Below are 12,840 nucleotides of genomic sequence, written 5' to 3' on the forward strand. Positions count from 1 at the left end.
ACTTAAAATGTAGGTAATTTCCTTTTAATTGGACATATACTAATAAAATGGTTTCTGTGCCATTATCAAACCTTTCATATAAGCCACAATGGAATGTGGAATTCAGGTCATAGAAACCAGTTAACAACTCCTACACAGCTCCAATGTATATTAATAAAAAGGAAAGAAGTTTCAGAAGTCACTGAACAGAGTTATAGAAAGCAGTTAACTTAAAGTCATCATTATTCTCATGCTCAGGGATGGTCAGAAATTGAACCAAGGAACTGATATATCTCACTACTGTCCAGCAGAAGAACCAATCAATTATTTTCTCCTCCTAATTGGCAAATCTCAAGTTAGCACATGCAAAGAAAGATACACTGGCTCTAGAAAGACTTCAGAAATGTAAAGCACTTTATGCAAAATCTTGAACACAAAGGAACACCCACGAAGTATATTTACTACTGTCAGGCTTATTCAAACTGTGAGATTTACTCTTGGTCAAAACCATTTTTATAAATGCTCCTGTTATAGAAAATGTCCAGAAAGCAAAACATATTAAAAATGTCTTCAGCTAAAGACAGCAGTCAACCTTTATTTAAGCAGGTTTTAAACAGTTTAACCATTTTTATGAAAATTACATGGGCTGGGGGCATTGGCTCATGCCTGTAATCCCAGCACCTTGGGAGGCTGGGGCGGCAGATCGAGATCAGGACCAGACAATTATCTTCGACGTCAGGTCACCGTCTCGAAACTAAGGCTCGGTGATCGAGGTAAAGAGTTATGGTAAACAAGACAAAAAAAAATGGCTCGGCTTTTTTTTTGCGCAAGAACATGCAGGCGAACTTTTAGAAGCGAAACGCGGCAGAGCAGGCAGGCGGCGAACGCGGGCATTGCCGAACGCGACGCAGGCGGGCGCGGCAGGCGGCAGGCGGGCGACGCGGGCGGCGTGCGCCGCCTTACCCGCCGCCGCGCCTGCCGCTGCCGCCACCGCCGCCGAAATCAGGATCGAGGATCAATCTCGGATCAGGTCAATCGTTTCAGACCAGATCAAGGGGAGTAGGGTTGGAGATGCAGGGTACAATGCAACCCAGGACCAGTCCACAGTGGATCTCCTACTGAGGGTCTTCTCTATGTTCTTCATAAAAGCTGCCATGGACCCCATGCAGCTAAGACCACCACGGCAGCACACTTGGAAGTTAAGTCACTACTGGCTGGGCACGGTGGCTCACGCCTGTAATCCCAGCACTTCAGGAGGCCAAGGCAGGCGAATCACCTGAGGTCAGGAGTTCAAGACCAGCCTGGCCAACACTGTGAAACCCCATCTGTACTAAAATTGCAAAAATTAACCAGGTCTCATGGCAGGAGCCTGAAATCTCAGCTACTCGGGAGGCTGAGGCAGGACAATCACTTGAATTCGGGATGCAGAGGATGCAGTGAGCCGAGATTGTGCCATGGCACTCCAGCCTGGGTGACAAGAGCAAGACTCTGTCTCCAAAAAAAACAAAAACAAAAAAAGAGTCACTACTAAGTTAATCACTAAACTTGAGGGAGCAGTTTGTCCACCTTTCCTGAAGATGTTTGCTGTCAGTGTTGCCATGAGCATCCTTTTCCTTTTCAGATGCATTTGGAATCCCGTGTCACCCGGTCTTCTCCAAGCTCTCCATTACTGTGGACTGGTGTTGGCTCCAGGCCACTGCTGAGCCTGCCAGTTTATCTGCTTGATGCCATCAGGGTGCAGGCCATCCTAGCTGTGGGTAATTTCCTATTCCCATCTCACACATGAGGAATCTGAAGCCAACAGAACCGAGTCCCTTGCACAAGGTTACCCAGCTGGAAGGGAGGCCCTTGGCATTTTTATGTACTGTCCCCAGTCCCCTCCTTCACCTGCAGTATATTTGTTTGTGGGTGGGCTGGGGAGGAGTGACCACAGTGGTCAAAATCCCCTCTATGGACAAACTAAAGTTCAACGCACCCCCATACAGAGGTATAAAACAATCTGCATTTATGGATATTTGAACAAACTATCTGGGGAAATCAAGGCAGCTCAATTACACTGCACGACCAAGTGCAAATTACTGCCACTTTAGGTTTTGCCTGTTGAGATTAGCACCTCCTATTTGTATAGGGCAATTTGCAAAGCAAACCTAATGATAGCTTAATCCCCAGTGACTCTGGGAAGTATTATTTATTACTACTGCCACTACCAGTTTACAGGTGAGAAGGGATTTGGTGGTTAAAGGACAAGATCAAGGTCACACTGCTGGTGAGGGGCCAGCTGGGACTGCCACCAGATCCTCCAGCTAATTCAGCCTCGGTTCTTGCCTTTGCACCATGCATTCTTGATGAGGGTGTGGGGACATCATCCTTAGGGAGGGCACAAAAATGGTTCTTGGAGGAGTAAATCTTACTCTTTTTACATAAAAGGCACAGTTATACATACATACACAAAGAGATATACAATATATCTGTAATTACAATTTTGGGGGAGGGTGATTGGGGAAAAATACCTATAAAAACTCTCTAGTGGGGTGATAATGCAAAAGAGAATGAGAAATATTGCTCTATACCACAGTGCTTCCCTGACTTGGCCAGAGTCATATTACCTGTCATTAATCTGTATCTGTTTATGTATGACAATGGGGTCTATCTGAACATACACTTACTGAAAAACATAAGTTACCAAAGTCACTTTCCCAGTCTTTCTGCTGTCTCTGGATAGTATAATTGACACTGATGAGGACTGGAGAGGACATATCTTGATTGCTGTCCAACAGAAAGTGACAAACTCCATGGAAATAGGTAACACTATCTTACGCGAATAGCTTAAAAGCAGACACACAAATGAAACTCTTTGCTACCTATCCAACAGGGAATGTCAAAGAAATAATAATTAAATCTATTCATAGAATGCATTTGCTTCTAGAGGAGGTTCCACTGCCTGTGTGGCAAGCCTAAGACCTTTGTGAAACATCAGAAGCCTTTTGAAAAAAAATGCTTGTTAATGGCCTAGACAGTTGAAAAATGGAAAACCTCATTGTACGACATTAGGGCTCTTTAAGACTTCTCCTCTACTCAAATATTCATGTTTCAATTAAAACATACACCTACTTTATTAGCCACATCAGGCCCAGTTCAGATCAATAACAGCAGCACTAGATGGAATCCTAATGAAGATAAACAACGCTGAGTCCTCCCAGCTTCCCCTGGGCATGGATGCACAAAGCTTCCTTTCACAGCTTGCTCCAAGATATTTTACAGTCACCTGCCTCATGCAAATGAGGAGACTCATGTTTATTCATGATGAGAGTTACAGACCACCTTTCATTCCCTAGGCCAGCTCAGCTAACCAACAGAGCGCCGTCTGCACCACTATGAAGTTGAACTGTCCTAGTAAGGGGACTCCTGAATATATAATTGTCCCCTGAAAAGCAGGCACAGAAAGTCAGTAAGCTGCAAACAGTTTGAGAAGCAAACACATTTCCCTTTTTTATTCATGTGTTAGCTGCCTTTAAGGTTTTAAACACAATCCCTTTTCTATCCCATACTATAATCCACTAGATGTGACTAGCTGGTGGTTATTTCCTATGAATAATCTTCATAGGGGATTTCTCAGGATGTTTCCTTCTGTCCTGCTCTCCCATTCTTCCTAATTGAGATTTTCTCCCATTGACTCAGATGAAGCTCACAGCCTGGCCAGGGGCAGCTGCAGCTTTGTTTAATGGGCCTGGGTTCTCCCTATGCACAGTCTCTGCTATTTTAAGGGGTGGTTTTTCATCTGCAAGTCTGAGATTCTAAGCTCTATTGTGTGCGCTTAGTTTATTATGCTGCTGGATAAAGTTTCAAAATAGTGCTTTTTACTCTAGAGTGACTTCATTTTTCAAATGAGTTTCTTCCATTTTGGTAATCTGAAAGTGTGGCACAATCGTCTGATCTTGGCTTATAATGTCAATTTTGATAGCATCTAAAGTAACACCAATGCTAGGAACAAATATTTTGATGGTTTCTAAAAGGGTTCAATCATCAGCAAAGAGATCTGGGCAACTAGTAATTGTTGGGGAAGACTTAATTCTCATCAGCCATTAAATATGTGAAAATCATGCGACCTTCTGATTTTTACACTGCTACCATGTGTTTCACAAGGAAACTAAGGTACCTAATAAAGTTGTCTGGAGGAAGACACTTCCAAAATCCATGAAAATTTCAGCTTAAAGCCTACTTTTGTCAGTTACATGGGTTATTAATTCAGTTCAGAATTTAGTGTGAAATTCATAGCTTCACTTTTTTTTTTAACATAGCCAAAAAATGTCTGTTTGTGAAAAGGGCAATTTACTCATTTTTTCATAGAAAGGCTTTACCTTTTTCAGTACACTCCACAACTACATATGCCATTTTTATTTCCTCGAGGCTTTTTTTTTTTTTTTTTTTCTGACAGAGTCTCTCTCTGTCACCCAGGCTGGAGTACAGTGGCACGATCTTGGCTCACTGCAACCTCAAAGCATTTTTACACTAATTACTTCAATTTATTATCACCCCACCAAAAGAGAGGGTGATAGATCCTTTTAAAAACTATTATTATTTTTAGATTATCAGACAGAGCTCTGGAATAGCAGACTTAGGATGAAAATCTGGGTCACACAGGTCAACAAGCATCCTACTCCATCAATGCACGAAATTTACAGTAGCTTGTGATAAGTGTCACATATGTCAATGATGGGGGGTCTATTAACATAAATCACCTTTAATGGTCAAATCTACCTTAATGAAAATACTCATTCATAGCTTTCCCCCTCCGATGATTTAATTAATCTGTGGTGCGGTTGGCCAGTGGGATAACAGGGTTTTCAAAAGCCCCCAGGTGATTCTAACGTACAGTTAATGGTGAGAAACAGTGCTACACACAGACATATATTTTAAAGCGTACACTCTCATTAGATTTTTTTTTTTTTTTTTTTTTTTTTACAGTGGAGTAGTTAGCCACACATGCTTTAAATGAGATTCCCATACCTAAAATATCCAAGTTACTTGTGTCCCCTTTCTTACCCCGTTCAAAAATGAGGATTTCAATGAAATGATTATGGGGCTACTTGTGTGCTGAGGTATCCAGCTGCAGTTTAGCTCTTCTCTAATGCCCATAAAAATGAATAATGCATGCTCTAAAATATTGGTAATAAAAGACAAAAACATAGAACACAAACTCAATGGCCTGAATCAATGGATTATTCTGCAGAGTGCTATATTGAGAAACTGAAAGAAAGTACTTTTCAAAGCATAAATATTTTAATCACTCTCCAATTCTACTTCTCTTATATAAATAAAAAACATTCCATCTGCTGCTTCCCAAGCCCGGAAGAGCAGACGACAGCTGCTTTTCCAAACACCCTCTTCCAGCAGTGGCATTAACTACCAAGCACTCGATATCTATAAACTGGTGTCCCAAGCAAGGCGGGCTGCAGCAGCTATTCCTGCCTCTGATAGAATCCAGTGTAGTTTGTTGGGCAAATCAAAATTTTAAATTGAGGGGCACTGCTTCTCCAGTGAGGAGCTAAAGAAGGCAGATAGCTAAGCCCTGCTCACAGAGCCCTGGGTCCCAGGGTTGACAAATAAATCCACCTTCCATGCTCTGTTTACAGTGGCAAGAGCCTGAGATGGTGTCCAAGAAAGTTGAAAAGAAATTATGTTTCATGTTGGGCTTTTAAAAGCTATTTCTGAATTTGAATGTGGACAGTCAGGGAATAAGAAAAAAAACATTAAATCTACCAGTAATTCACAACCCACATTTGTTCCTAAATTCAATCTCCTCTGCTACCAAGTTAATAACAAGAAGAAAAGTGAACTGATTTAACTTTCAGCTCTTCTCTCTTCTCCAATTTATTATCAAGTAAAGCAAAACAGTGGCTGATAGATGGGCAGCAGGAAAAAATCAGAAAGGCAGTCTTCAAAATGAACTAGAGGCTGTCACACAGGGGCTTCCTTTTTAAAAAGGCTAGTGGAGGCAGAACAGGGCCATAAAAGAAAAGGGATATAATTATATCTGTATCTGAGTTGCCACTAGCAGAACTCTGTGACAGGTATTATGTCTACCAGCAAAAAGAAAAACAAACGAAAGGCTCGTCTGTCCATGTTTCATTAATTTAAACCGATCTACACATCTAAAAATCGAATATAGCTGCAAATCAAATACACACTGGAGTAGGCAGAATAACAGCTTCCCATTGGTGCCTGTGTTCCGATCCTCAGAACCTGCAAATACGTTACCTTCTGCAGCACAGGGGATTGGGGCTGCAGATAGAATTAAGGTTATTATCAGCCAACTTTAAGATGCGAAGATGATGCCGGATTATCCAGGTCAACCAATGTAATCACAAGGTCCTTAAAGGTTTGCAAGACCAAGGCAGAAGAGGGATCAGGGTGATGGGATGGCATGTGAGAAGGACTCAAGCTGTCCTTGCTGGCTTTGAAGATGGACAACAAGGACATAAGCCAAGGAATGCAGGTAACCACCAGAAAGTGAAAAAAGCAAGGAAACAAATTTTCTCCTAGAGCCTCTGGAAAGAAACAGCTCTGCTGCTGCCTTGATTTTAGCCCAGTGAAATCCATTGTTGACTTCTGAACTATGAACTGCAAGATAAATTTGCATTGTCTAAGCTACTAAATTTGTGGTAATTTGTTATATCAGCAACAGAAAAGTGATATACACATGATAAAAATGTAAATACCTGATATATTTTTCTGGTTACTTAAGTAAGGCATGCACAGTACTGAGAAAAAGGAAAAAAAAAAAAAAAAGCAAACACAACAAAAGTATTTAATGTAGCAAATTAAAATTCCTTGTCCTTCCCATCCCTGATTTTCCTCTGATATCTGCTCTTGCCTGATGGCTATCTGGATGTGAGGCAGGACCCTCTGGCTCTCAGGCCTGGAGCTGTTTGTCCTCAGCCATAAACTGTCATCCCTACTTGGCAGTAGAGGTGTGACCCCCCAGCATTAATCTATGATCTGTAAACAACACAAAAAGATGGCATTAGAGCTACAGTAAGAAACTGCACCCAAAACCTGGCTCTTAGGTCTTACTGAAGAGATTTCACAGCTATATAGGCTAATTATGATAAAAGTTTCAGAGTGACACTCTGGGGGATTTGCTGTCTCCTGCCAGGGCCCTGAACAGGTAGGATGTCTGCCACCAATCTGACCACATGGCCAGAAGCCACAGGGACCCTAGAGCTATGGTCACCTCCCTCTACCAGCTGTGCCCACCTCCTCCAGCCTGGGGCCTCTGGCTTCCTTTGCTAACAAGGAACTCTTGGTGCTTCATGTTACAAACTGTAACTTCTATAGGATTTAAGTGTCTGAATGCTCATCCCCAGAGTCAGTCCTCTGCAGAACTTTCATAATATTTCCTACACAGCTTATCTGTGCCTAGATCAACACCAATAATATCTGAAACATTATTATTTGCAGATATTATTCTGCAAAAATGCAGAATCTATAATTCAGGAGAAGCAGGATAAATGAGATCTCTCAGAAAGCAGACATCTGATGCCCAAATCCGTAACAGCTGGTGAGGTCTCCTTCTCCTGGAGGAACAGGTGTCCCCAGCTCGCAAAGCTGAGGACTGGATGGCTTTCACACAGCAGCACATGAAAGAGCTAAAATGATCCAGGGCAAAGTGGCCTTAGTCCCTTAGCCAGTTTCAAAGACTACTGATTTAACTCTCTTTTTTTGGTTTGATTGAACAAACGCCTCCCTGCTCCCCTTTCCCTCTTTCCCAGGGATGATTTGCACCTGAATTGCAAAGTCTCTCATAATCAAGTGAAGTACACTTAGGAGGCCGCAGTTATAATCATAAGGAAATTAATGGGCTTCTTTTCTCCACTTTCCTTCTTGAAACGTGCCTGTCTTCCGGCATAGCTGCTCAGACACACAACGGCTCTGGATTGCAGTTTCTAGACCAATGCTCTCCACAGAAGGGCATTACTGGGGTCTATTTCAATGAATTCAATCGATGACCAAGATGCAAGGGACAGATCGCTGGGATGACAGAGATGATATGGCAGGGAGAACACTGTGCTGAGGAAGAAAGTCAGATTAGGACCTGCCTGAAGCTTGGGGTCCTTTTCCTGATTTTCTTTCTTTTCAATTGGTGTTGGTTCAAGATGCCACAAACCAGAAATATAGTGGGAAACAAGGATGAGATGTATATCCAGGGAGAAGGTGACAGGGAAGCAATAACCAACAAGTATATTAAGTGCAGGTGAAATTCAGATATCACGTTATGCAACAAGCACATGCCCATGAAAGCCCCACAGTATGACTGAGGCCTAGACCCTTCGACTCTTAGTCACAGCCCTTAGTGCTGGCTGAGTGGGCATGGGTGACAAACCTGACCACATTCAGAGCCATCTATAGCAGCAAATTAAAAGTACTAAAGGCTGCAATATGCCATTAGTTATTATTGCTAATCAGGCCTTTATCTAAGGACAAAGATTTTGCTTCTGTATGAAAGCATGGATACTGCTTCTGCTCTCTTTAAGTTGGCCAATGCCCTTCCCTCTGCTCGTTATTCACACACAAATGGAAATGTGAAAGTCACACTCTAGTGAGACGTTATGATATAGAAAACCAAAGGACATCTCAGTTCAAAGGATCAAATGCTTACTGTAAACCAAGAAATGTTGCATATAACCTTAATGACTCAGTTCTTTTAAAGAGACCTTTCATTTTAATAAAAATTCTTTTGACACAGCACGGGGCAGATGATCACAACACATCCATAATCCACAAAGAAACCACTGGACTAGGTGGAGCAGTCTTTCTGATCTCATTTGCTGTGTACCAGTCTCCTAGACAGGTGGAGGGAGGGCCCCTTCCCCGGCAGATCTTGCAACATTGACAAGGCATCCCAAACTAATGCTCTGAAAGGAAACGTTCTCCTTGATAATGTATCTCAAGAACAACTCTCTGCTAGTGGCTACGACTTAGACAAAAGGAACAAAGCTGCTCCAAGCTTACCCCCAGAGGGAGGAGGTCATCCCCAGCACACAGATTCATGTCTACACAGGGATGTTTGTCTTTCTCCACTCTTGAAGCAACTGTCATTGCAATCTTCCTCATTTCCCCACCCTGCCAAATGCCTTCTGCACATAGACAAGGGACCATGCAGCAGGCCCCTTTGGCGTCACGGGAATCCCCTGCCTCTACCCGAGATCCACATTACCTTGTTGAAGTCTTCAGAAGTTGCCCTCATTTCCTTCCATGTCTTGTTCAGGAGCTGGATACAGATGCAGAAAAACTCCTCAAAGGATCTGTCGTGGGTGAAGAACATCGGGTGGAAGTCGTTGCAGGTCTCACTAGCTGGAGGAAACATGGAAAATAAGGGAAGAAGTTTTAGAACAGCGAAACGCGAGGACATAACCACAGGTAGGTGCCCCAAAGGGAGACAAGCGGAGGTATCTTCGGTTCAGGCAATAATGGTGAAAAAGCATTTCTGAAAAAGCAACCAAAGGATGGTCCCCATACAACTTGGAAGCTTAAGGTCAGATAGCCAGACCTAGCCTTAGAGACATATTTTGACTGACAACAGTCAGTCCCTAACCCATGCCAGGACATGACCCCCTTGGCTTTGCTCCAAAACTGCTGTGTTGATTATGAGCCCTATATCTGCCTTCTTGACCTTATACAGATTATTCAAACTGCCCTCTCAGGCACAGCTCCTCCATCACCCTCAATTTCCTCTTTCTTATCATAATAACTGGCAGAAGATGGGTTTTCCTGAATACACGATTAATTGCAACTTTGAAAATAGCATCCATGTTTATTTCTCCAGGGGGCTCTTTTCTCTCTTATGGCAGTAAGCAGGGGACATTTGAGATCATTAAACATCTGATGCCATTAACCATTTGTTTTACATTTTCAGGCACAGATGGCTGGAGGTCAAAGCAACCCGAATGGCTTTGAAGGTGGCAACTGGTCCAGTCCTGGGCAAAATCGTAAAGTCAGCCAAAATTGCCTTTAAGCCCCCACTGGAGAGCTTCCTTGGGTCAGACCTAGTGCTCTGAACACTGAACTTTAGGTCTGGTCCCTACTCTCCTCCTCCTCCTCAGACCAGCACCCCAGCCCCTCCCATCATCCCATCAGTCAAGCTTACATTTTTATAGCCCTTCTGTACATTACACCTCATTTGATCTTTACAGTTCTTCTTACCACTCATGTCTTATGGATGAGGATACTGTGGAGCCCATGGAATTAGGGTTTGTGACCCCCAAAACCAATACCCGAAGGTTTTTAAAAAATAAATATATATGCTGTTACATACAGTGAAAGTCTTTCTATTTTATTTGGAATCTTTTGTTTTTTTAATTTTACTTTAAGTTCTGGAATACAAGTACAGAACGTGCAGGTTTGTTACACAGGTATACATGTAACATGGTGGTTTGCGTGAGGACTGGATGACTTTCAGGCTTTCACACAGCAGCGCATCAACCCATCATGTAAGTTTTAAGCCCTGCATGCACTATTTGTCCTAATGCTCTCTCTCCCTTAGCCCCCCAACCCCCAACTAGCCCCGGTGTGTGTTGTTCCCCTCCCTGTGTCCATGTGTTCTCATTGTTTAACTCTGACTTATGAGTGAGAACATAAGGTGTTTCATTTGCTGTTGGAATATCTTCTAAGGTCAATTCATCCTCAAGGCTCAGAATGGTAGGGTTTCAGGCCCTGGAAGTCCAGGACAGGATGGAGGGAGGGGTGGGAGCAGACTTACAGCAGAGACCTTCTGTTCTCGGGGAGAGCCCTGGTGCCTGCCATGTAGATGAGCAGTGGATCTGCTTAGAATCCTACAGAGCAGGCCCCCAGTGAACAAACCCTGATCAAGCCTCATGGACACACACTCAAGGCTACCCAGCCACCAAGCTATTACACACCAACCTCTTCTCTCTTCAACCTTCATGAACACAGTGAATTTCAGACTTCTCAACAGTTTAAAACAACAGCAAAATGGTGTATATTTGCACAGCTCACCACTTCTAAAGGGCACAACCTGATTTGAAGACATGGTAATGCTGTTTTCTTCCGAATAAAGTAATGGCATGGACCAGGAGCAATACACAGCTCTGCAGGAAGAGTCCAGGGGTCGGGGGACAGAAGATTTGGGTTCAAGAGCAGCCCAGGCCAATCAGGAGCAAGTCACTTCACCTTTCTAAGCCTCAATTTTCTTAATTAAAAAATGGAGGGCTGGGCACAGTGGCTCACACCTGTAATCCCAGCACTTTGGGAGGCCTGGGGGGTGGATTATCTGAGGTCAGGAGTTTGAGAGACCAGCGTGGCCAACATGCTGAAATCCTGTCTCTACTAAAAATACAAAAATTAGCCGGGCATGGTGGCATGCGCCTGTAGTCCCATCTACTCTGGAGGCTGAGACAGGAGAATCACTTGAATCCAGGAGCTGAAGGTTGCAGTGAACCGAGATCACACCACTGCATTCCAGCCTGGGTGGCAAATGCGAAACTCCACCTCAAAAAAAAAAAAAAAAAAAAAAAGAGGAAATGAAATCGCCTCTGCCTTCTCCCTAGGCTTCAAAGCAGATCAAATAAGCCAACTGAGGGGAGAGTGCTTTGGACAGGATAAAAGTTAACACCGATATGGAGGGAAGTGATGGTGATGACAATAAATATTGCACCTGCCTACTGTTTCCAGGAACGTGAGTTTTTCTGTGATTTTTTTCCCCACTAATTCCTAGTCCAACCTGTTCACATTTCAGCAGTTAGAAGCAAGAACATATAAGTCATCCCACCCCAGCCTGAGTCTAGCAGAGAGATGGCAAATGTGAAGTTCTGACCTGCGACACAAAGCTATTTAAGAAACTCAGAAGATCAACACTGGCAGCCTGTGCAGTTTGCTGCCCTGGGCAATGAGCGGTCGGTCTCACTTTCATAAGCACCAAAGCTAATGAAATTTACAAATCTTCAGCTGTACCTTAAAACACTGTTGCCATCTAAGAACTTGTTATTAATCCATATTATCACAGTATCATTTTTGGATCTAGTGTGATTATATGTGTACTTTATGCCCTAGTAAAAGTTTTTATGTGATGAGTGGAACTGAGATAGCCAGACAAAACTGAGACTTGCAAGCCCTGCTCTTGCTTGGGTAAAGAGGGAGGGAAGTGACATCATTAGTAATTAACCAATTTGTTGGGTACATATGACATGCCAACGGTTCTACAAGCACTATTCTTGCAACAACCCTCGAAGGTAGGTCTTATGGACATCCTCATTTTATATATGAGAAAGGTAAAACTTGGATAAATAACACCTTCCATCATGAGCTTTTTTTAGTCGGCCCCAAATGAGCATCTGAAACCCACAGTCAGCTGCTCCAGCAGCAGACTTCCTACCTTAGTTGACATCAAGAGCTCACTGCATTTCTTTGTGGTTGCTGCTTTGAAAATTAATTCCTCCACCCACTCTCTTAGGTCTCCCGTACTCCTCCTTCAACATAAACCCAGATCATGACCTGCAGTCCAATGTGGATCACAGCAAGTACGTAGCCAGCACCTGCTGACTGAGAACACTCGGCCATGAGATAGCAGTACCAAGACCAGCAGCCACGCACCGGGCACTGGATGACGGACTTCATAGTCACTTATTATGTCAGGCACAAAAGGAAGATATTACTAACTTCCTTTTAAGATTATAAATAGGAGATTTAGAAAGGCTTGGAGACTTGTCCAAGGTCACATAGTTTGCAAGCAGTGGTGCTAGGATTCAAGGTCGAGTTGGCTCCAAAGCCCATCATTGTTCTGCTTCACTCGCTTTCCTCATTCTGTTTCTCAATTAACCCTGCCTCCAATGCACTTCCGCCAAC

At 43.2% G+C, this 12,840-nt stretch overlaps 1 protein-coding gene across 11 annotated transcripts in view; it reads right to left on the reverse strand.

Annotated features, from left to right (window-relative positions):
• ELMO1 (engulfment and cell motility 1) overlaps nt 1–12,840 on the reverse strand; it is a 620,389-nt gene that overhangs the window by 198,645 nt on the left and 408,904 nt on the right. For all 11 annotated transcript variants that reach the window (XM_021935213.2, XM_003896098.5, XM_009203095.4 and 8 more), the window contains one exon: nt 9,197–9,333. In XM_021935213.2, the coding sequence (XP_021790905.1) occupies nt 9,197–9,333 (137 nt within the window). The remainder of the gene's footprint in view (nt 1–9,196; nt 9,334–12,840) is intronic.

The sequence above is a fragment of the Papio anubis genome, chromosome 4 (genome assembly GCF_008728515.1).
Source record: "Papio anubis isolate 15944 chromosome 4, Panubis1.0, whole genome shotgun sequence".
NCBI lineage: Eukaryota > Metazoa > Chordata > Mammalia > Primates > Cercopithecidae > Papio > Papio anubis.